The 25,952-nt window shown below is 36.1% G+C and overlaps 1 protein-coding gene across 1 annotated transcript; it reads right to left on the minus strand.

The window, feature by feature from the left end:
• Positions 1 to 17,793: 17,793 nt before the first annotated feature.
• ctns (cystinosin, lysosomal cystine transporter) lies at positions 17,794 to 23,702 on the minus strand. The gene is made up of 10 exons (XM_053513694.1): positions 23,301 to 23,702; positions 23,127 to 23,205; positions 22,918 to 23,005; positions 22,703 to 22,806; positions 21,726 to 21,863; positions 21,548 to 21,647; positions 21,241 to 21,360; positions 20,899 to 21,069; positions 19,621 to 19,738; positions 17,794 to 18,827 (listed from the first exon to the last, which is right to left on the minus strand). The coding sequence occupies exons 1-10, from the start codon at positions 23,359 to 23,361 to the stop codon at positions 18,682 to 18,684; spliced, it is 1,125 nt and encodes a 374-aa protein (XP_053369669.1). The 5' UTR covers positions 23,362 to 23,702; the 3' UTR covers positions 17,794 to 18,681.
• Between the last annotated feature and the right edge of the window lie 2,250 nt (positions 23,703 to 25,952).

Here is a 25,952-nt window from a genome sequence, read left to right on the forward strand (position 1 = left end):
AACAGGTCTATTGTGCTCTGTCTGTTACAAAGATCTGACAACTCTGAAAAATAAATGTTTCAAATAAATGTATGCCACTTTTAACATTTAGTATATAAACGAAAATGCATTAGAACAGGTGCATTAATATGATGTTTAATATGAGCTCAAATCAAACCAGGACTTGTGATAAAATCCCCTTATAAAGCTGATTTACATAAGACTTCAGGGACAGTACGGTGATGAGACTCTTAACTGTAGTAAATAATTTTAATTTAAAATCCCTTTAACAATTTAAAGAAGGACATCCATGAATAATGATTCTGGCCGAAGTGGTTTGGGGCCGACTGCAGCTCCTGTGAACATTTAATTAGTGGAATTCCTGATCCTTGAAAAATAAAAAAATAAAATAAATTACCACCAAATTGCAAAAAGACACGTCTGTCTGTGGGAACTGTACACGCAATCATTCACAAGCACCACTTGACATTACAACAAGTTTATAACCCTGTCCAAGCCAGTTCCACATGTTGGGGCATTAAAAATGTTCTTGGGAGGCCAGCGTTTCAGACGTGAAGCAAGAAGTCTGAATCATTCTCAGGTGTTTTTAAAGCTGAGAACAAAAGAAACACCTTTTGAGCTATCAGAATTAATTATTTACATTGATCAAGTTTGATTAGCTGTATACAGTAACAGCATACAAATAACATTCATAATTAGTTTCTTTAAATTTATTGAATCTATGATTAGAAACATCTATCAAAGTGTGCTTGAATAACTGAAGTAAATTATATAAATTAGACAGCTTCAAGCTTTTTTTAATAGTATAATGGTCAAGATATGATTTACGATGCTGTTATCAGAGGACTTGCTGTATTATAAGTGTTTTTCCACTCATTAAACGAACTGCTTTTAGTAAAAACTAATGGGGTTATTTTAAAATATTAACAAATCACTGTTTACATACTGTTTATCTTAAATACACAGCATTTGCTTGAGTTAATATTTCAGTTTCCAAATGTTTGGAAAGTTCTGCATTTATATTTGCTGCACAGCTTGGAACAGCTTGTTGGAGCTGAAGCTGTCTATTAATAAAAGTCATTTTAAAATCCATGGGATGTCAAACAACTGATTTAGTTATTTGATAAGATTGGAGTACTATAGCTATTTAGCTGACTGAATCTATTAATGACTTTTTAGCCAGATCTCTCTTGTAAAAGATCTATATCTCAGTGGGGCCACCCACCATCGATGAGCCACTATAATTTTAAATAGGAGACATGTTTTGTAGCTCTATCCTGCAGGCAGACATAGGAAATCTGCTTCTAAAGTACAAAAGAAAGCCTTCCAACATAACAGCCAAATCTCTTGCATGAGCTCTTAAAACATCAATAAAAGTTGCTCCGAGGACATTTTTGTCACATGCGACACACGTGAACGAGCCTGGCGGCCCTAGACAACATGAAAAGATTTTATGATGCATAGCTGGCGAACAAATGCCCTGCCTCTTCAAAAATCCATATGTTACTCAACAAGATCAGTTCCTTTAATGACTCAGTTTAGTCGCAAAGACTCCAGATTTTAAAAGTCTGCTGCAGGACTTGAATCAGTGCCATGGTTATACTGCAAACATAATGATGGTGTTGGTAATTGGTGTTACCACTTTGGACACTTAGGTGACTCATGTGCAACTCTGTTTTCACTGCTCACCATCTTTGCTTACTTTGAGCTGGAGTGGAAAACCAAAAGTGTGGCTGTGCCACGGCTGTCACTTGCAAATGTGATTATTATGCTTTTAAATCATGGTTGTCTTTGCGTACACAAGGTTCATTTTAGCTATCAGAATTCATAAACATTTGGAAAGCGCCAAAACACAAGTGTGCATTTTCTGATCTATCCATTGTGCTTGGAATAGAACCGTTTGGAAAACTGTGAAATGCAATGTTACACGATATGTACCGTAAAACACTCAGGATTTCTAATTCGATCAGAGTAAATCATTATATTTTACAGAGCTGCAATAATATTTTTTCTGATGGTACCCCTTTAATAGGAACTGGTGTTAAATATTTACCTCATTTCCTCACTCTCAATTTATTGGACTATTTTAAGCCCAATTCTGCTTACAGCAGCTATATGATCTCTAAACAAGCCCACACTAACCTAAACCATGATGTTTATGACCATGTGGTCATGCCTAAAATATGAGAGCACTAAATAACGTGTGCTTATGGAATATACAAAGATCTTGAGAGTCTACTGGTTAAAAATAAGTAAATCGCTAACAATTCTTGACTGAGAAATGCAACATAGACTAATTTAAATGGGAACTAATTTGGAATATGATGTAGCTGAAAAAGTTTAGGGCATTGGTGGCTCAGTGGTAGGTGTTTCAGTGCCGGTCCCAAGCCCGGATAAACCCTAACCCTAACCTTGGGCAGGTTGCATCAGGAAGGGCATCCAGCATTAAAAGCTGTGCCAAGCTTGTATGTGCGGACCAGATAGTCTGCTGTGGCGATCCCTTACTGGGAGCAGACGAAAAACCAACAACAACAACAACATGTACCCTAAAAGACTTTTTTTATTTTATTTTCTTGGTCTTATTTAATCTAAACTGTAACGTGAATGGTAAAATAATGAATGAAGTAAGGATATGAACGCTTATTTCATCTTACAGCTTTGTCCTGTATACAGGATCACCGGGGCCTGGAGCTTTAAGGAACAAGGCGGGGTGCAATCCATTGCAGACCAAACATACACACCATTTGCATGTCTTTGGACTGTGGGAGGGAAACCCACCAAGCATGGGGAGAACTATGCACATAGACATGAGGTGGGATTCGAACCTGAAATCTGGAGGTGCAAGGCGACAGTGCTAACCACTAAGCCACCATGCCACCTTAAAACAATTAATAATTTCAAATACAGTACAGTGCAAAAGTATTAAACAACTCCTCTTACTAAAGGACTTTTTTGGAGCCCTTAAAATAAGAAAATTATTTCAAATTCTTGAGGTCAAAACTTCTGCACAGTAGTGAAGATTACTGAAGTTAATAGTTTCCAAGCATAGGAAATTATCTCTAGCCCTTGATGTTGATCCTTACCTGTTAACTGTGCAGTGGTAGGATTAGATTGGGGTAGACTAATTGGCATTCCTAAAGTGCCCGCAGCGTGTGAATGAATGTAAATGTATGTGTGTGCCCTGCGATGGATTGGCATCCTATCTAGGTGTACCTCGCCTCATGGCCTACAGTAAATCTCCTGGGATGGGCTCCAGTTATGCGGTATAGAAGGTGAGTAAGTGAGTGAGTCAGTTAACAACTAGCAGCATGGATATTTAGTGGTTGGCATTGTTGCCTCACAAGGTTGGGGGTTGAAATCTTGCTGAGTTTGCATATTCTACCCATGCTTGATGAGTTTCCTCTCATAGTCCAAAGGCATGTGAAGTAGATTGATTGGTGTTTCCAAATTCCATTATTGTATGAGTGGGTATTTGAGTGTGTGCTTGAGCCATGTGATGGGTTGGCGACTCACTAAGGGTGCACCTCACCCTGTGCCCTGAGTTTCCTGTGATAGGCTCCAGAGTCCCTGAGACCCTAAACAAGATATAGGCATAGGGATAAACAATGGATGGATGGATGGAAATGATTAAACATACAATTGATCAAATTAAGAAACGTGGAATTATGCTGTTGGAAACGTCTATGCATATGCCCAAATAAAACAGATTAAAAGCCAAAACATTAAAGGTAAAAAACATGTCTTGAATGGACGCATCTGTCAAAATGTCATATTTTTCCCTCAAAACTTAATGGAAACACTTTGTTGGTTTTATATTTCCTAAAACACTTCTAGTCCTGCCAGGCACATGAAAGTAGTTTTCAATATTCATAATGGAGCATATATCAAAATATTGGATAAGTGGAAACCTGATCCTTAAATTGTGAGTAATATGTTTTAGAGTCATGATATGGTGTGTGAAATGTACATAAACCTGCCTATACTGTATATTACAAAGTTGTGTGTTCACAGTGCATCCATAATTTCTCACTTCTACTAATCACAGTTTGACATCTATTTCCATGTTGGCAAAACAACACAGCCAAGTTCGCAATGTCTTTCAAAACCTCACTAATAATTTATTTAAAAGAATGAGCTGAAAGAAAAAACATATATAGGCATATTTCAACATCTTGCTAAGTATCCAAATCTTGTTGAAAGGAACCACAAACCAATTCACAATTTCATCTATTATTAGCTGTCTCGCAGAGCCCACATTTCATATGCCAATTGTGGTTAATTTTTTCATTTCTTTTTAAAGTAAAAAACAACTTAATATGTTATATAACTCAAAGATCAGTCTGCAGACTGAGTCGTTGTTTTTAATTTTGTTTAGACTGTCCCCGAAATGCTGTTCTCTTTCCTGGATCTTGCATGAGGAATGTAAAATTGAGCACTAGGCAAATTAATCAGAACTTTCACAACAACGTTCCTACAGAAACCTAGTTAGAAAACACATATAACTGGTGATGTGCTGAGAGAGGTTAATAAAAATATCACATACTAATGCAGTTCTATACAGTGAATGCAGTTCTATACAGTAAAACCTCAGATTGCGAGTAACACGGTTTGCAAGTGTTCCGCAAGATGAGCAAAGATTTTTAATAAATTTTAACTTGGAAAAAGAACAAGTCTTGGTTTACGAGTACCGCGTATCATGTATCACGCATGGGCTTTTTGTTTTGACGCTGAGCTTCACGTGCTTGGTCTTACTGGTATAATCAACATCCGTGCATGCGTGTACTGTTTACTATAACACTGTGACCACGTGAGTGTTCGCATACAGTATGCGTGTGTGCACAGCGCCGTGTGTAAAGCAAAAGCAAGTCTTATTAGAGAGGTTAAAGATCCATGTTCTCTCGCTGTATTAGCCTGCTCTGTAACCTCTCCTACTTTCGCCTTCACAGACACACACAGACATACACTCTTTCTCTCTGCTCTACACAGAAACACTGCTCTGTTGTGATTCTTTTCAAAGGTAAAGTGCAGGTTAATTTGTTTTATTTTCACTTTACAGCAGTGATTCTGTTAGTGTGTCGCTCAATTATGTGTCATGTGAGATTTCTTCTTTATTTTTCTGATAAAACAGTGTTTCCGTTGTGTACGTGTGTGTGTGAAAAGAGTGAGGAAGGGTAACTGTGTAAGACGAGAAGGGGGAGAGGGGAGAAGCTTTAGCCGTTCACACACACACACACACACACACACACACACACACACAGCGCCTGCGCGCACAAACGGAAACGTTTATCTATCTCAGGATTTATTTTTACTTTTTTTTTTTAGGGTAAAGTGCAGGTTAATGTGTTTTATTTTTTTATGCTTTACTTTATATTTTGTGTTAACTATTTTTATGTATTTTATTTATTTATTTATTTGGGCTGTAAAATGAATAATTTGAGTTTCTATTATTTCTTATGGGAAAATTAGATTTGGTTTACGAGTGTTTTGATTATGCTCGTAATCTAAGGCACTGCATTTTAGAAAAGTTTTTAATCCAAGTATATTCATTGTTTTTTGTGCACAATAATAATTAATAGCAATGACCAAAAAAAAATTAGGTACTAAAATAAAAACAGAAAATAATCATATTTATTTATGAACTGTCTATGTTCAGTTATAAGCATTTATAATAAGATTTATTCCTATTATTCCATATACATGAGATTATAGAGTACAGGTATTACAGTTAATTTTGGACAGTCCTGATACTGTACTGTTTTGAGAATGAGAATCATTCAGTGTTCTTACCACAGAGCATAGGAGCTGGCAAGGTAGACAGTGATGTTCCTGTGATTGGTTCTGTTTAACACCAGCCATAATGTATATATAGTGTGAGTTGAATGACATTTCACTGAAAAAGACACCTCTCAAGATGGGGCTAATTGTACTAGGGCTAATCCTTTATAGTGCACCTTAATCAGTATTCACTCACCAGCCTGCTGCCAGTCATTGAACACAGTAAGCTGAGGGTCATTCCCAGAGCTCGAGCCCCTAAATCTCGGTGTGTTGTCTGCTGTGCCACAGTGATCCGTTAACCTGAAACTGTAGACATGTGCTGGTGAACAAAAGGCACCTGTCAGAATCATTAACAATTGGTAGACCCATGATCAGAACAGTCAGAAAAGGGTTTCGTCCATAGTTTTTTTTTTTATCCTGGCTGCCTTTTAAAGACAGATGATGACAGCAAAATGGTGAGTTGGAATGCAGCACCAGCCGGGGAGAATTAGTCAGCACTGACCCTTGCCTGTTCAGTGAGGAACTGGCTAAGGTGCTGAATGCATGCTGTAGTTTCACTTTCCCCATCAAGCTAGGAGCAGTGAGATGTGTGGACACGCTGGCTCCACTGTCACAGCACCAACTAGCCAATAGTAAGCCTAATGGTAAGATATGGTAACAACTGTTACTGGAAAAGGGTCAGTGGCAGCATGTTGAGGTTTGATTTAATGGATGTAGTTCACAGGCAAAGGTCTCATGATATTTTATGTATGCATCCATGTATGCATCATTCTCTATTGGTTATAATAATCCCATAAAATCCCATAAAATGCAAAACACAATGGAATAGATAGCTGGTGTTAATAGCGTAAAAAACACAAAACTACAAACAAATATAAATGAAAATTAAAAGAATTGTTTATTGATAGAAAAAAATGTTTATATTATGATTTTTACTAAATAGTAAATTTGATTTGTGTAATACTTCAAAGTGTGTTGTACATGACAATGAAGTAATCTACTGTGGAAGCCAGGAACTGTAGTACTTTTAACTATTACTATTATCAAGGTATTATTCGTTTTCCACTCTTTTGTTTACATAATGTTGTTAATGACTGATTAGATAATTCACATGGGATATATAAATAAAATCATTAGCATTTTTTGCCAGCTTCTCAGACATTTGCTTCGACTTGTATAAAACATTTCACTGAAAACATGTCTTGAGTTCTATGACAGTAATTGGCAGAAGTAAGAAATAAGATTAGTGACTAGACCAAATGAGCACCAGCTGGATTATTTTATCCTGTTAAAGAAGAAGACTTTACAGTAAAATAATGAGATTCTTAGATTAATTATATTACCTGAAACATGAGCTGAGGAAAAAGCAATAGAATATACTGTATCATCGTTAGCACTTGAGAAACTTACATCGTCCTCTGGAAGAGAAGACTTGTGTTGTACTAGAACAACTCCTGCAATCAAAACTAAAGCAGAATTGATTCCTCTGAGTTAGAAATTGTTTAATTTCATTAATTTTTGTTATAAAGACACAATTTTTAATACTCAATTTTGTCTTTCTGTTATGTTATGAGGGAAACTGTCCACTTGCATGCAGACTCAGTCAGTATAAATGTTATTTCAGTGTAAATTCTCAGTTTAAATTTCAATTTTTAACAGGATAAAATAATCCTGCTGGTCCTCATTCAGTCTAGTCACTAATCTTATTTCTTACTGCTGCCAATTACTGTCATAGACCTCAAGACATGTTTTCAGTGAAATGTTTTACAGTATACAAGTCGAAGCAAATGTCTGAGAAGCTTGCAAAAAAATGCTAATAATTTTATTTATTTATATACACTACCGTTCGAAAGTTTGGGGTCACTGGCAAATTTCTTTGTTTTTGTTTAGTGATTTATTTTCTACATTCTACAACAATACTGGGGATTTTAAAACTATAAAACAACACATATGGAATTAGGTAATTACGTAACAACAACAAAACAACAGTTAGTTGTTATTTTAAGACACAGAGGTCAGCCTTTCTGTAATACATTAGTTCTTGCAAGAACAGTATTGTCAAGTGCATTTGCAAAATCCGTCAAGCACCATAATGAAACTGGCTCTCATGAAGGCCATCCCAGGAGGGCGAGACCAAAACCTACCTTGAAAAGTTCATTTGGAGTTATCAGCCTGAAAAATGACCAATTAAAAGCACATCAGATTAGAGGCTTTATGAAGTCTTTACAGGGCATAAGTAGCAGACACATCTCACCATTAACTGTTCAAATAGGAGATTAATGCATTTTTGGACGCCTTCAGCATTTCTTTACAATGTAGAAAGAAATAAAAATCAGAAACGATCATGGAGTTAGAAAGTGACCCCAAACTTTTGAACGGTAGTATGTATTTGAGAGATGATTTCACTGTCAGCCTATTGTCCCAAATTATATGGGACAAGCATTTGCATGCAAAACAGATGGGCCCAAAAATGTATACATACTTTAAAAGTTGTAATCTATGCTTTTTCAAAAAAAAATAAAAAAATAAATAAATTGAATTATAGCAGCACTACACCAGAATAAAGTAAAACATTACTTTTAGTGTGTGGGATTGTGATGATTCTTGGTACAGATTGATTTGTGGTCTGCATGAATGATTTACGTGTGGCAATGTTCCCAAAATAATTTTTCATGATATTTATTAGGAAAGTGACTCAATTATTTCCTAGAAGATGTGTATTTCAACATTGCTTTAATACATTATCAGCTACCACTAATATACTGTAAGTGTGATATTGTCTCAGCTGCCTTACACAATTGATAAATGTGTAAATGTGGCTACACAAATTAGTAGAAAAGAATTGTATAACTCTGTTTCTCCATAATTTTCCCCTTTAGATATCACCTACCCCATCAAATCGTTCCTGTATAGGAAGACCCTACGTGATGCCAACAGCCACTGTTCTGTGCATTTGTATATTCCAACACTACAGAATGCTAAAAGAGTTAACATTTAGTGACATATCTATTTTGAATTTGGCTCAGACATGTTGCAAGCTGCAAGTTCCAAGATCTGTCATGGCTATGGTCATGCTTCAGTAATTTTATATGAAGTGATCAAAAAAGCTTTTACGTCTGACTTGTTTTAACCTGAGAACACCGCTTTCCCAGCTCTTCTTTCATCATCACTTACACTCTCTCCAGCAAGCAATTCTTATCTACAGGTTTTTTCGTGATCTTCTAAGCCCGTAAACAAACAAACAAGTAGGCACACTGAGATCAGTTTACCATATTAATGGCGGGTACCATAATCTTTTCTGACATGCATACCCCGAACTTCAAGTTTCCAAACTCAACTACTAAACTATTTTTTTAAGGAATGAACATATAAACACTTAAGTTGGCTGTCTGTTTAAATAAATGTAATGGCAATTTGAAAATCGACTTTTTAAAAACTGAAACTGCTCTGGAAATTAAACATGGTCATGTGTCATAAGTCCAAATGTCATATTTATACTGATTACTGACTGAGAGAAATTTAAGGATAATGAGAGCACTTTTCCTCTCTGTTTACACTTATGTTTGGACCACATTTTTCTCAAAATTTACAGCTGGTGAGGAGCAGGTTCGCTGTCTGTGCGACAGGCTGATTTCAACTCCACACTGCTCTCTGCTGTTACTTTTCTACTTTTACTGCTAATCATGCCTTAGCAAAACTTTGCTATGCTTCTGTGACATTTTTTTATTCAACAATCTGACATGAATTATGTATATCATCATGCAGGTATAGGACCTACTGCATGTCTTATGGTTGGGGTGCTAGAAGGCTGGTTAAGCCATGTTCAGTTCATCTCTGAACTGAGCCTCATCTTATTACTAAGTTTACATTTATTAGCAGTTAAACTTCTTTCTTTCTGGAAAGCAATATTTATAGTTTGCAAGAATTATCTACAATGAGAATAGGAAAGGGTGAAAGGTTCAGAAATATATTTTACTAATCTTATATCTCATTTGTTGTAAACTTACAATGGGAAGTCTTATGCATGCATATGACTAGATTTAAGATTTGATCACTTGATAAGATTTCTTTGATTTGCAGTGTGGTTGTAAAACACGTGTGATTCCTTTTTGATCACAATAAAGTTTCACTATTGACTAAAATTCATTTATCCTCTGTGCTTATCTAGTATTTGGTTCAGACCGAAATAGGAACATTTTGTGCTGAATAACTGAAAAAAAAACTGGTTATGTGACAATAGTATTCAGCTTCTGAAGCCATGGCCTGGGTATTCTCCAGCATTAAACCCAACAGAAAACTGTTGGACAATGATCTTTAGAAAGCAATCAAGTACTGTAGGCATGGATTGAGTGAGTAACACCAGAGTAATGCAGATGTCTTTTTGACTCTATTCCGAGCTGAATCCAGCCTGTTTTAAAGAATAAATGACTTCATTTTAAATTTTGATTGTTGTATAGCAATTTCACTGTATAAAATAAAAAAATATTCTTATTGTTTTGACTGTTATTATTTCAAACATTTAAGAATTTCATTAAAACACAGATTTTTTTCTCAATAGTTTGGGCCATCACTGTGGATAGGTGTAAGTCAAATTACTTATTCATTATGGATGTAAACAGTGGAAGGTCTGGTGCGAGGTGTCTGATGAACAGAAAGCACCTTACAAATGAAATCAGTTATGTTGACATGAGGCTTGCTGCACATGAAGAGTTTTCTGAAGGGACTATAGAGTGAAATAGTATTTGTAATGGTTTAGCAGCACTGAACGTAGGGCTACAATATAAAAATATTACAGAATAATATAGAATAAAGAAAAAATATGTAATGTACTATACAATATGAACTTACCATGGTGTGAACCAACATTTCCAGATGGTGAATGCAAAGACCGGATAGCAACAATATATCATTTTTAAATACTGAAAAAGTGAACAGAATGAATATTAATTTAAAAAAAACACACATAAATATGGAACGATCAGATAAATCAACAAAGTTCAGAAACTAACCAAATATTCCTTAGTGCAAGTAACAGGAGAAGGTAAATTGTAGCCATGATTCAGGGAAAGGAGGTGTATGTGTGTGTGTGATGACATTTCCCATTAAGCAGGAGGGCGATAGCTATTTTAATCTGAAAAACATGGAAAGCAATTTTACTAACGATTTTACAGTCTACACAGTAATTCATTATACCCGTACTCCACACTACATCTGCTGACCTCTGAAGACAGAGTGACAGAGTTCTAGCAAACACATCATAACTACCACTGATGAAATAATAAATGAAAACAAAACTTTCTTTAAATTATATAGTGGTGTAAAAAAGTGTTTTTCCCCCATACTGATTTCTCTTTTTTTTTTTAAGTAAACACTCAATCATGCAGTTTTTAAATGAAGGTTTTTAATATCAAGGAGAAAAAATTACGAAACTACATAGACCTAAGTGAAAAAGTGTTTTTGGGTTTTAGTTATTATTTTGGTTAAATAAATTAATAAAATGCTTAAAACACCTTTGTCCTTTGAAAGTAATGTGCATGGAATGATGGGGGGGGGGTGCTCTTACTTTAGATATATTATACGTACAGTACATAGCTAGGTTGGACTGTTTTTGTTTGTTTGTTTTTTTGCTATTTTACAATTCTACTTCACCAAGCGTATACTGTAAGTTATATGTCCATTCATGACCACATTTCTTCCAAAACTTGACAGCACTATCCTTCCAGGCTTTAATAATGTGTTGAAGAGTTCTGAATTTATTTTCACTCATTTAAAATCTCTTTAGTTGTTTTCTTTCCTTGTTGCAGCCCAACACGTAAACCCTTCTGAATTGGTGATTTTATTTTTGCCAGGTAGCATAGTTCTGTATAGTCAGGGGAATTGTTCAAATTCTTTGACATTTAAATAATAATATTAATAATAATAATAATAATAATAATAATAATAATTTGTGCCCTACTTAATGTTGGTGTGTTCACCAACACTGATGAACTGCTAATCATAGAAATATTTACATGTTACAATTTTTTACAGCAAAGTATTAATTAAACCAATTACTTTTATATGTTTTTACATTAATAGAGTTGCAAGAAAAAGTATGTGAACCCTTTGGGATTATGTCATCTAAGTCACAACAATAGAAAAACACGGTCTGCTTAAAATAATACTACACAAATATATGTTTTCATGTTTTTATTGAACATAACATGCACACATTCACAGTGTAGGGTGGAAAAAGTATGTGAACCTTTGGACTTAATAAATGGTTGACCTTCCTTTAGCAGCAATAACCTCAACCAAACATTTCCTGTAGTTGCAGATCAGACCTGCACAACGATCTGGAGTAACTTTGGACCACACCTGTTCACAAAACTGTTTCAGTGTAGCAATCTTCCTGGGATGTCTGGTGTAAATCGCTCTCTTAAGGTCATGCCACAGCATTTTAATCGGGATGAGGTCAGGACTGGGCCACTTCAGAGGGCTGTTGAAGCCTCTTCTGTTGAATTACTTGTATGCTTTGGCTCATTCTCCTGTTGCATCACCCATCCTCTGCTGAGCTTCAGTTGGCGGACAGATGGTCTTACATTTTCCTGCAAAATGTCTTGATAAACTCTGGAATGTGCCCAGGCCCTGCAGCAAAGCAGCCCCAAACCATGATGCTTCCTCCGTCATGTTTTACAGTGGGGATGAGGTTTTGATATTGGTGTGCGGTGCCTTTTTTTCTCCACACAGTGTTGTGTTTTTTTCTAAATAACTAAATTTTAGTTTTTTTTGTCTTCAGAATATTTTGGCAGTAGTGCTGGGGAACATCCAGGTGTTTTTTGCAAACTTTAAACGTGCCTCAAATTTTTTTTTGGACAGCAGTGGCTTCCTTTGTGTTGGCTTCCCATGTACTCCATTTTTGTTTAATGTTTTCCTTATTGTAGTTGTGTCAACAAAAATGTTAGCATGTGCCAGAGATTTCTGTAAGTCACTCTAGGATTCTTCTTTACTTTATTAAGCATTCTGCGCTGTGCTCTTGCAGTCATCTTTACAGGACGACCACACCTAGGGAGAAAAGCAACAGTGCTGAACTTTCTCCATTTGTAGACAGTGTGTTTTACCATGAACACATGAACATCAAGGCTTTTAGAGATACTTTTGTAACCCTTTGCAGCTTCATGCAAGTCAACAATTCTTGATTGTATAGGTCTTCTGAGAGCTCTTTTCTGCGAGGCATGGTTCACATCAGGCAGTGCTTTTTGAAACCAGTAAACCCAAAACTGGTGCGTGTTTTTAACACTAGAAGCGCCGAGCAGCGGTCATTTGACCGCAAGGGGGTAAAAAAAAAAAAAATACTTCACACTCGATCAATTTCCAGGACCCTCCTTTCATGACTTTTCCTAGTTCTGTGAGCTTAATCACCCTGTATGCTTAAATTTTTAAAATCACACCAGTAAAAGCCAGTATAAAGCTATTTTGTTCTTATTTACGTGAAATCGCTGACAGCTGCGCGGCGGCATGACGTTTCCTGTCTTTTCCAACCTGCGATTCTCATTTCTCTCAGCAGATGGCGCAAGGAATCGCGCATACTATCTATGCGTCATTCAGTGCGTATGTGTAACTATCTCAGGTTTCATTCCATATATGCAGTTTATATATATATATATGCTTCCGTAAAATATCGACAATTCGCCATTCGTTCTGGCGTTGATAATCAGCGATATTTTATAAGGACATTTAGGGAATTTCGCTTTACTTAATTTTATAAGGTTTTGAGAAAATTAATCAGTTTGTTCGTTCTGTTAGAAGCTTCCGTGAAATTATCTCTAAAACAATATTTTTTTACATATTACATATGTAATAACCCCTCCTGAAGATATAAAGCCTCATTATTGAATGTAAATAAATCAGATCCACTACAGCAGATAATAAACTATGCTATGTCATAACCGAAGCAAACACCACGATTATGCCTCGTTTCGTTCAGTGTTGCTAGGCAACGGACCACGCGCCTAATCGGCGGGAACGTGGTTCACTTGGCCGCGGTGTATTATAAACCTGTGGAATGTTTCACTGCTTATGCATAAAAGCGAGTGAAATGTGGAGGTGATGTGTGGCCACTGAATGAGAACTAAATCAAAGATTTCGGTAACTACACTGAGTGTAACATCTGCATAGTGACACTAAACAGCTGAACACCTTCACTTTCCCGTTTACCTCTGAGAAAGAAAAAAAGCTGTATGTTGTTTGTTTATATGTAGAATGTTTATAAAAGTACACGAAGTAGGCGCGCGCGCGCACAGACACACACACACACACCTCCCCTGAGCCCTCGGTCAACATCTAATGACCGTCGGTATGCAAATGAGTCAAGACGTAGCCTAACGTGGTGTCGTGTCGGATTTCAGCGCTCAAAGAAAGTGGAAAGACTTTGAAGTAGTTGCAGCGTTTTTTTCAGTTACAACAAGCACAGCGATGCGTCCACGTTGTTTCACTGGTTATGACATAGTGACACTAAACAGCTGAACAACTTCACTTTTCTGTTTACCTCTGAGAAAAAAAAGCTGTATTTAGTTTGTTTATATTCAGAGTAACACCTTCCAACCACCTCTCATAGTCTATTGTTAGTTTTAATGATTTGGCTGAAACTAATTATCACTACATAAGTACCCCAACACCCCTGATCATGAGTTTCAGCTGAAACTAATTCTATACATGCAACAGAAAATGTAGATGCAGATTCCAAATGTATAAAGATACATGCTATATATATATACTTTTCAAATAAAATCGCTATTACTTGACCCTGAAGTTTAGTTTAGCACACAAAACAAAGTCCTTTCTGGTAAATCAACTGCATATGTAGTTTATTCACAGCAATTCATTAATAAAATGAATATACATTGTACAGTACAAGGTAAACACGAGAAAAATTACAAAATAAAAAAACAAAGATTGTCTTCTTTACAAACAGCTTCTACTGTGCGTCGAGATGCTGAAATCCCTTGCATGTTGCCCCTCAATTTTGTGCTTCCATTTCAAGTGGAGAGATATTTGACCGACAGCTTAGAACAAAAGAACTGTAGGTGTGATCACAACCCCCTCCGAACGACCGTGCCATCAATCACTGACCACCTCAGAAGTTCCCTCCAATGTATGCTGCTGTCCACTCTATTGAGAGGTGGTTGGAATGTGTTATTCATTCATTTATTCTATACAAGGGCACTAACTACACAGATCAAACTGTTACCTTATTTTATTCTTATACTCATCGCTGTGCTTGTTGTAACTGAAAAACGCCGCAACTACTTCAGGGGAGGTGTGTGTGTGTGTGTGTGTGTGTGTGAGCGCGCGCGCGCGCTGCAGCCTGTGAATGAATACGCACAGCAGAGGGACAGAGACATGAGGGACATCTAATACCTTATTGTGTAGTGTCCCTTTTTCAGCGGATTTCTCTGCTACCGCAGATCAGTTTATCAACTTGTAATATATTAATTTTAGGAATATATTAACATGTGCAGACATTTAGTTGATGGGGCGCTGCCCCTATTGCCCCTGAATAGAGCCAGCCTCGATTACACACACATACACACACATATATATATATATATATATATATATATATATATATATATATATATATAGCATGCATCGAATACACACACACACACACATATATATATATATAGCATGTATCTTTATACATTTGGAATCTGCATCTACATTTTCTGTTGCATGTATAGAATTAGTTTCAGCTGAAACTCATGATCAATGGTGTTGGGGTACTTATGTAGTGATAATTAGTTTCAGCCAAATCATTAAAACTAACAATAGACTATGAGAGGTGGTTGGAAGGTGTTACTCTGAATATAAACAAACTAAATACAGCTTTTTTTTCTCAGAGGTAAACAGAAAAGTGAAGTTGTTCAGCTGTTTAGTGTCACTATGTCATAACCAGTGAAACAACGTGGACTCATCGATGTGCTTGTTGTAACTAAAAAAAACACTGAAACTACTTCAAAGTCTTTCCACTTTCTTTGACCGCTGAAATCCGACACGACACCACGTTAGGCTACGTCTCATTTGCATACCGACGGTCATTAGATGTTGACCGAGGGCTCAGGGGAGGTGTGTGTGTGTGTGTGCGCGCGCGCCTACTTCGTGTACTTTTATAAACATATAAACAAACAACATACAGCTTTTTTTTTCTCAGAGGTAAACGGGAAAGTGAAGGTGTTCAGCTTTTTAGTGTCACTATGCAGATGTTACACTCAGTGTAGTTACCGAAATCTTTGATTTAGTTCTCATTCAGTGGCCACACATCACTTTCACATTTCCCTCGCTTTTATTACATGAACATAAGCAGTGAAACAATTCGCAGGTTTATAATACACCGCGGCAAAGTGAACCGATTAGGCGCGTGGTCCGTTGCCTAGCAACACTGAACGAAACGAGACATATTCGTTGTGTTTGCTTCGGTTATGACATAGCATAGTTTATTATTTGCTGTAGTAGATCTGATTTATTCAAATTTAATATTGTTTTAGCGATAATTTCACGGAAGCGAGTTCAGAACTAAATCGCTGCTCCGAGACGTTCAGAAGCTTCAAATAGAATGAACAAACTAATAACATTTTCTCCATACGATATAAAATTAAGTAGAGCTTTCCTTTTTGTTATAGTACGAAGCCCCTAGATGGACAAAGAAGGAGAAAAAACGGCAGAAAAAAGTCAAAAACTTTGGGTTATAATTCCAAACATGACTTGTTTTTTCCCTCTGACTTGTTTTTTCCCTCTTCGTTTGTCCCCTTAGAGACTCTGTAGTAGGTTTTCTCAGTTGAATATGAAAAAAAGATACCGCTTATTATCAACGCGGGAATGAATGGCGCATTGTCCAAGTGCAAGTTGATCTTGGAGCTAAACTATTTGCTTTGGGTGAAAGCGCCATCTAGCGATCATTGTGTGTCAGCAGCAGCTTCCCATTCAAAACAATAGGCGGTCAAATGACCGCTGAACCGCGGTTTTAGTAGGTGACACTGGCGCGGCGCTTCTAGTGTTAAAGAGCAGGACAGCTTTCAGCAACACATTCAATATTATCACACTGATTGGACTCAAGTTTGGCTCACTCCTGGCTCCAATTACTGTAGCTCTTGGAGAAGTCATTAGGCTAGGGCTTCACATACTTTTTCCACCCTGCACTTTGAATGTTTACATGTTATGTTAGATAAAAACATAAAAACATATGTTTGTGTAGTATTATTTTAAGCAGACTGTGTTTTTCTATTGTTGTGATTTAGATAAAGACCAGAGTACATTTTATGACCAATTCATGCAAAACTCCACATAATCCCAAAGGATTCACATCCTTTTTTTTTTGCAAGCCTATTTGTTCATAGAAATAGGCCGGATTACATTTAAGAAAGTAACATACAAACCTCTTGACAACTAAAAACATCACTGTAAATCATAATTCTGCTGTGACACCATTTTGAGTAGTCTACACGAACGATCAAGAGTGTCAAAATGACATAAAAACATTATATTTACTTGACATAATGAACATTGACCCATTTTAGATCGACACTTTTTATGTTACAGTATGTTTAAGTCAACAATGTATTATTGATGTTTTGGATTTTTTTTTTTTTTTATTTCGAGAGCCAATGTAGATTTAAGTGTGTTGAACAACATATAGTCTGTGCATTTGGTATGTTATAATAGTTGATTAAGCAAATGTGAAATACCAGGTATTAAGTGAGCAAATTTTAATTTAATATAAAAAGTTTCCATGTAATTGATCTAACAAACCTGAAATTTCATGAACATCTATAACCCCTTAGCATAAAAAAGCAAACAAACAAACAAAAAACACATTCTCCTCATTGCATTTGATTACAGCACATAACGCGAGTCTTCTATGCCTCTTGCACCTCCTACTGGGGAAGTGTAAAAAAGAACCTGTGGTTCAACTTTATTCTTGCACATATTTAAAAAAAAAAAAAAAAAGAGGAGGAAGAAAAAACACTGAAATTTCAATGATACTGTCTGTTCCTTTTTTATTTAACACAAATAAAGGGAGGAACAAATACAATGAGTGTTCAACAAAAGGTCATTTTAAAAAATAATAAAGACGTAGACAAAGAAGACGAAAAAGTAGTAGTAGTAGGTGGTAGTGAAACTAAAAGTTTGACATTTTAGTATTACTAAGTACTGTACTGTACTCCTAACCTTATTATACAATTTTGAAGCAACTAAAAGCTCTCTTGCCATTAATAGCATCAGCAACATTAGTTCATTTAGCTAGGCTGCAATCTAATTGCTATAGCTCCTGTCATACCTTGGCCGGAGGAGGTCTGGTTTGCATTCATCAGCAGGTAGAAACTACACTGAAATCTATTTTGTGTAAACTAGCTTTAGTCAAACAGCTTTTCAGGTGGATTATTCTTGAATCTGAGACATGATTGGTCCAAAGCACTGGAGGTTACTTTGTGATACTGCTAATTGTGCTCATGAGAAATGTTTCCTGATTCTCTTTGTGCACGTATATAGGCAAAATAAAATGTCAATATGTTAACAAATCTGACTTGAACACCATTATATATAATTAAAATTACAGAAGAAGTTAAACATTAACCATCATATGTTTGAATTCAGGGGATATTCTTTAAAAAGTCCTTACAGAATGCATAATCATACTTAAATCTTTTTCATATAAAAATATAAAGTTATGTTTGTCCAGCTATAGTACATTTCAAGATTTTATCAATTCAACATCAAAATGCTTTTTATAAATTGTCTAAGATTTTAGGCATAAAAAAACCCTTATAAAAAAGTGTTTTAAGAACAATTTTTTTTGCTGAGGTAGGTCCAAGGTCCTACTCCTTTAAGGCATCTTTACCTGAACTGCACACAATCATAAGTTGTTCCCTAATTCTCACCATTCAGTACCTGATATTCAGGACCTTTACCACGATAAAGGCAGTAGTGCTGAATCATAAAAATAATGTCGAAAAATATTGAGAAGACACCCAATCCGAATTTTGTTGGGTCTCCAAATATGAGCTTCCACTGATCTGCAAAAAAAATTAAAACACATCAAGAGTTACAAATAATCCAAAATCTATGTTTAACTGCATGTGTAAATTCCTAAGCACGTTTTTTTGTTTGGAAAGCTAATGACATTTTCTTTTTATTCAATCTGTTGTTGTTGTTTTTTTTTGCCTGCTCCCATTAGTGGTCACCACACCAGACTATCCAACCTGCACATTTTGTATTTTAGCACTGGTTTAAGAGCACATGTGGGTGTGAAAGGAAGCTGTTCGGAAACATTTGGCGATATAGCGCATTTCCCTTATAAAAGTGTATTTAATAATCTCTTTACTGGAGAGGTACTTTTATAACTTTTGATAATGATCAGTGGCACATTAATATGTCCAGATTCCATACACTTTGCGTTTTTACTCAGAGATTAAAAATTACAAGCAATTTAGCAGATTTCAGCATAAATCTGGAGAATGGAAGCTACACATGGCATTGCAGTAAAAGGAAGGTAATATTCAGATCTGTCTTAGGCATTGAAAACATGTTTAGCAAAATTTGACATAAACTACATTAAGAACAGGTTTATATATAAATGTCTATATATAAATGGAAAAGTTACAAAAATGTTTCAATTATCCAGGCTGATAATTTTCTGTACTATAAAGTTTCTCCTTTATATTAAATAACTAACTGAGATAAACATGTACAACACTCATGTTTCAAAAGATTTATCCAACAAGTATTAACAGAGTATGAATGTCTAAAAATAGTGTGTTTGCCAGTGTTTTTTTTTCCTGTGTTGTGTGATAGATTGTTCATTCTTACTGTTGTTATAGGATTCCAGAAACATCTGAAGCAGACTGAAACTGCCTCCTGTTAAATCCAGTAGCACATTGCCAATGCTCCACCCTTGTGTGCTTTGTCGCTGATAGTTCATGTAAGCCTAAAAATAATTCCAATGGCATACAATTATAAACTAAAGCTACAAGCTGGTCCAAGCAACAAGGTGCCACTTGCAACACTCTCTCTTTTCAGTGGTAAGTACTGATATGATTCTGGCTCGAGGAATAGTACAGACAGTATACACACATGCTCATGATAAATTTTCATGAATGTATGTATCTATATGCATGTAATGATGCAACCCTCATTTTATGGGTCCAGTTGGTTGTGTATGTGACAACTGGATTACATTATTTCCACTGATTTAATGTACATTATCCCACTAATAAACGTACATGATTACTGGTCATCCATCACTTGACATGTTAACTAATTGCATTACAATAGCAACAATGTTTAAGACACCAAGGAATGCTCGACTTTTTTGGGGGGGTTGTTTAAGTCAAACCAGGGGTTCTGGTGAGTGAAGATGTAAAACTATTGTACAGTACAGTGATGCAACTCCGATCCGCAGGAAAACATTTCAATGGTTTAAACGTTTTAGAGAAGGCCATAGGCTTGTGAATGGCGAGGCTGGCCGAGATGGCAACTAGAAGCTCTCTTCTGCAGTCGTTTTGTGAACATTCAGCGAGCGGAACACCTGATCCTTGAAAATCAACTGTTACCTTGTTGGCAACTTTCTAAAGAGACATGTCTTTCTACCATATTTATTTATGAGCACCTCTTGCACATGACAGGGACTCAACTGGGAGTTACTGCCACATCCCATGTACAGTCCTGACCATTTTTACATGTTTGGGCCATTAAAGGAGTTCCTGGGAGGCTGGCATATCCATGTCCAATCTCGCCTCTGGCATACTATGAAAACTTTCTTGATGTTTCCAAGCACTAGTGAATCAATGGGATAAGTGCATAAGTTTAGCAGGAGAATATGTAAAGAAATAAGAAGAGTTTTCAACTCTCATAACTGTGGTGTTATTCTGCACAATCAAAAGTCCTGGTTTGACTTAAATGGATATTTTGACATCAGGTTAAACAAATCTGATACGAAAGAATATTTGAATGTAAAACTGCCTTAAAACTTTATTGTATAGCATTTTATAAAAGCTAACTTTAATAAAACAATACCCAACGGTTTTTAAGTAATACCCTTCCTCAAAGAGTTCTATGTACAGTAAATGTGTAAAAAGAATGCCATACCTGTGGAATATACTTAATCAGCGTTACACCCAGCTTAATGTAGGAGAAGTAGTACAGGTAAGTCAGCCATGAGATCTTCTGAGCAACAGCAACAAAAAGTGTGACGAAAGCAAACGTCCAAGCGACCACCAGTAAAAAAATGGCCACCTTGGATACCTTTTGGCCTCCTCTCTAAACCGAAGAAAAAAGTTTTCAGATGAAGCTACACATGATCCAAAAGTGGAAAAACATTCCACTTTGAGAGGAGTTGTGTATACATTTAGTTTTTGTACAAATTATAATGCACTGATGTACATATGTGAAAATGAAAGAAAAAAAAAAACAGATACAGTATGGACTCACCTCATACATTGCACACTGGCAAATGTAGATCAGAGTAAGGACCACTGCATGCAGACTGAAAAACACATCATTGGCATCTACTGGATTGACTCCATTTGGATTTTCCTTCAAAAACTCTTCCTGTTTACATACAGTACAGTTATTCATTAAAAGTTATTAAATCACTCCTGGGAAAATGGCAAAGCATGTTACCAGGTTCATTTAATAATGCTGCATGTGTGCAAATAATACAGTGACACACTGCACATAATAAAAAGATAAAAAATATATATATATATATTCAATAATACTGTAAATTCTGTGTTACCTTTATGTAAGGTATCCAAAAGAGGCCGACATTAAATACACTATATGCAATGAAACCAGTGAGGTTGAGTGCGAGAAAATCAAAGTTCAGGCCCACCACACTGTAAAATAATATTGCAGAAATTATTCAGATAAAGATGTGTCCAATTCTCAATACTTGTATGTGTAAGCATTCCTACCTCTTTCGTCTCCAATTTTCAAACGCCTGAGGATAGAAAGAAATAGACCAAGCCAGAAAGTAAATCCATCCAATGATTTGGTTGATGATTTCAAGAATCCTGCTTCTGATGATCAAAAATCTGATTCGAGTACTTAGGCTATGGAGAAAAGAAGATATGGGTTGGAGGTGAATTTTTTTCTCATCAGCTAAAGAAGATGGAATAAAGAGGACATAACTAGAGGACATAATTAAGCAATAGGACATGAGAGGGAGTTGTATGGAATTTCAGAACAAAGTCTGAGTGCCGAAGGCATCACAGCATGACGATATTCAGCACAACACGACCTTGGTGTGATAGTGCTTTTATACGACAGTTTATAATCAACATATTATAATTTGTTTGTTTATTTTACGAGTTATTTTGCTTCGCCAACACATACTGTATCTTTCTGTGACTGGCGGAACTAACTAAACATTTAGTCTATTCAACAGGAATTAAAGTATTATATAATGCCTCTGAACCTTGTGTTTTGTTTTATTTACGGCTAGGATAAGCTACAAAGCTAACTAGCTTCTAATACAAGGCTGAATTCCAAATCCCTAACCCCCTGATCAAAGTCACTATACCAGTACCTCGGCATACAAATTGAAACTCTTCCATAGGCAAAATTTTGTATTGCGAAACACATTTTCTCATTGAAAATAATGTAAATGGATATGTTACTTTTTTTTTATAATCATATATCCAAAAATGTGCAGGGCAGGAGTCCAACAGGACCAAAGTTGGGAACCTGTATCTTATAATTTTAACAACAATATGTACTGTTAACCAACAAGTAGCACCATTCTCTCTAAACGCAAACTAAATATTACAATATAGGCATATTTTAGGATGGACTTCTTTACAAAAGAATCTAAACAGCATTCAGTAGTTATCGTGGATTTAATCTAACTGAAGCACAAACCTGGGACACTGTTCAGTGAGATGATGCATACCTTTGGACTTCAGTGTTGTTGCTGTACAGATACGCAGTGACCTGTCCAACGCTTTTTGCTTGCACTTCAAAACTGGTTGAAACATTTCCAGCTGGTAAAACAACCTGCAGAGTCAAACCGAGATAAAATGCTTAAGCAAATATGATGAGCAGTAGACTGTGTCAGTTAAAAGTAACAAAACATTTTATGTACCGCAACAGCGGGGCTTAGCGTACCTCGTCTGGAAGATTAATTATAGAAGAGATGTTAGTTGAGTTGAATGTAATGTTGAAAAAAATGTATGTGGTAACATTCAGAGGCAAACTAAAAAAAAAGGGAATATTTTCAGTATTTTCACAATATTTAAAAGATATTTAACCAACAAATGTTTATATTAAGATGATACATAATCAGATACAGATCACATAGGGAAAACTTGTCTCACCTTGCTGTAATGGTGATATTTTTAGAAACTTTCTCCTCCAAGTCAAGAACATTTGGAGCACTCAGCGACACTGTGCCATCTGTATAGATAGACATCATGTACAGGATGATTAAGTGATGCAAACTGAACAGACTGACCTGTATCAGGGTTAATAACAACAAAGTTTAAACCCACCACAGTACACCGTGAGCACCCGGAGAGACAGAAACAGCAGTGCTACTGCTCCTGTCTGCATCTTCTTCAGCTCAGAAAACCTTCACAAGCATTAATGTCTGGACAAACTGTTATTATTAAACACACTATTTGCTCAAAAGACCAAAAAAATCCCCTGGCTAACTTTCACTACACTCACAAAGTCACTGTCCTACAGATAGCTAAGCTAACACAAGGCGGAACATCTCTCTACATCACTTTTTCTTCATTAACCATAAACCGCGTCTATAACGACACGAAATCCGTCCAAGATTTGAACACGCATATTTAAAGAAAGAAAAAACAGGATATGAAAACAATCTCCAGCGTTTACATAACTGATACATACACTGATCACTGAAGCGCCATTTCCTGGTCATATGACACAAAAAAATGGCCTAAAAATGTGGTCACGTGTTCTAAAAGTCACGTGGAATAAAAAGTCACGTGGTCGTATCAGAACCCGGTAAAATTTAAGAAAAAAAAAAAAGAGTTATATGTGAATATATTGTAAACTTGTAATTTATGATTAAACTATATATGTGAATATATTGTTCTAACATAAAAGAAGAAACAATATTAATTGAGGAGATATCCTCTTGGATGTCCTCATGACATTTCCTCCCAACGTCATGGTCTATACTGTTTAATACAGTATTATATACACTATTGTACCGTCCTCATATGGAGACTTGTTTGGTGATGCCGTGAACCTCATTTCTGTAAATTGAGATGAGTCTTTCAAGTGTAAATAATAATATGTGTCATTTGACTACATTAATTGTCAACAAAATAGATACAAAACTAGATTAAATGTAAGTGATATGATGCTATATTAATTGTAATTAGGGAGATTTGTGACTACTGTGAAACTACATAATTGTAAATTAAAGAGACTATAAATTGTAAAGAAAATAAATATCAGACAATGTTAATTGTAAATCAAGGAGATACAAGACAATAATATAGTCTCATACATCTTTTATTTACAATTAATAGAGCCTCATATATTTAGTCCTTACAGTACGTAGTCTCACACCATTTTAATTTACAATGAATATTAATATTATATTAATAAAAATGTATATAAATTGTGAATTAAAATGGTGGGAGACTACGTAAGGACTAAATTAAAGAGGCTATATTAATTGTAAATTAAAGTGATATGAGACTATATTAATTGTGAATTTATAAGAAACAAGTACATTTACAAGTACTTGCAAAAAAAACTATGTGCTTATGCTACACAGAAATTGATTTAATTTATTTCATAATTTCTCATATTTAAATAGGTTTTTTTTCATGGGCAAAATTCCTTCAGGAAGCTGGAAAAGACATTTCTGTAGTTTAACTTTGCTGCGAGTTAAGCTCCTGAGATTCGTACAGGAGTGTTATATCCTTAAAGAAATACCCTCCCTTATGTTAGAAAGTGAAACCAACACACACATACATGAAGTTATGTATCATGCCATATATGTAGGAATATATGAAAGTTTTAACTAAATTAATACATTGTACTGTATTGTGCATACATTGTATCAGACTCTAATAAGAACGTGTGCTGCAGTTGTCCACCAGAGGGCACAGTCACCCAGAATTGTTAAAGTAATCATTAGATTATTAGTTTCTTAATCCTTCTTTAGTCTCGGCGCCTGTTTGCCTAAACTACTTGTTTCGGGATATTATAAGGTTTGTTTATGCAGTCTATTAATTTATGATAGTTGTTTGTCTTGAATGCTGTTTGTGTTTGTATTTCTAATAAACCACTCATGAGCAGTTTGCTCATGGTTCACCCAAATGTTAGGATGCCACCTGTTCAATAAGTCCAGTTGTGAAATTTCCATGCTACTAAATATTCCACAGTCAACTATTAGTGGTATTATAATAAAGTGGAAGCGATTGGAAATGGCAGCAATTTAGCCACAAGGTCGTAGACCACGTTAAATCACAGAGTGGGGTCCTGCGGATGCTGAGACGTAAAGTGGGTGAGGTCGCCCATTTTCTGCAGAATCAATAGCTACAGCCCTCCAAACTTCATGTGGCCTTCAGATTTGCTCAAGAACAGTGCATAGAGAGCTTAATGGAATGGGTTCCCATGGCCAAGCAACTGTCAAGCCTTACATCACCAAGTGCAATGGAAGTGACTGGAGTGACGAATCACGCTTCTTTGCCTGGCAATCCAATAGACGAGTCTGGGTTTGGCAGTTGCCAGGAGAACGGTACTTGTCTGACTGCAATGTGCCAAGTGTAAAGTTGGGTGAAGGGGGGATGATATGGGGTTGTTTTTCAGTCATTGGGTTCGGCCCCTTAGTTCCAGTGAAAGGACCTCTTAATGCTTCAGCATACCAAGACATTTTGGACAATTTCATGCTCCCAACTTTGTGGGAACAGTTTGGGAATGGCACCTTTCTAAAGCCTGACCTTAACACAATAGAACACTTACTCACTTATCATCAATTCATCATAGGGCACTCACACATACACATACACACTGATTCAATTAACCAGTTTACCCAACCTACATGTCTTTGGAATGCAGGAGGGAACTGGAGTACCCGGAGGAAACCCACCAAGCACAGGGCCGGGAATCGAACTCAGACTCAGACTCGGAGGTGCAAGGTGACAGTGCTAACC

This window comes from Clarias gariepinus, chromosome 15 (genome assembly GCF_024256425.1).
Source record: "Clarias gariepinus isolate MV-2021 ecotype Netherlands chromosome 15, CGAR_prim_01v2, whole genome shotgun sequence".
In the NCBI taxonomy this organism is placed as follows: Eukaryota; Metazoa; Chordata; class Actinopteri; order Siluriformes; family Clariidae; genus Clarias; species Clarias gariepinus.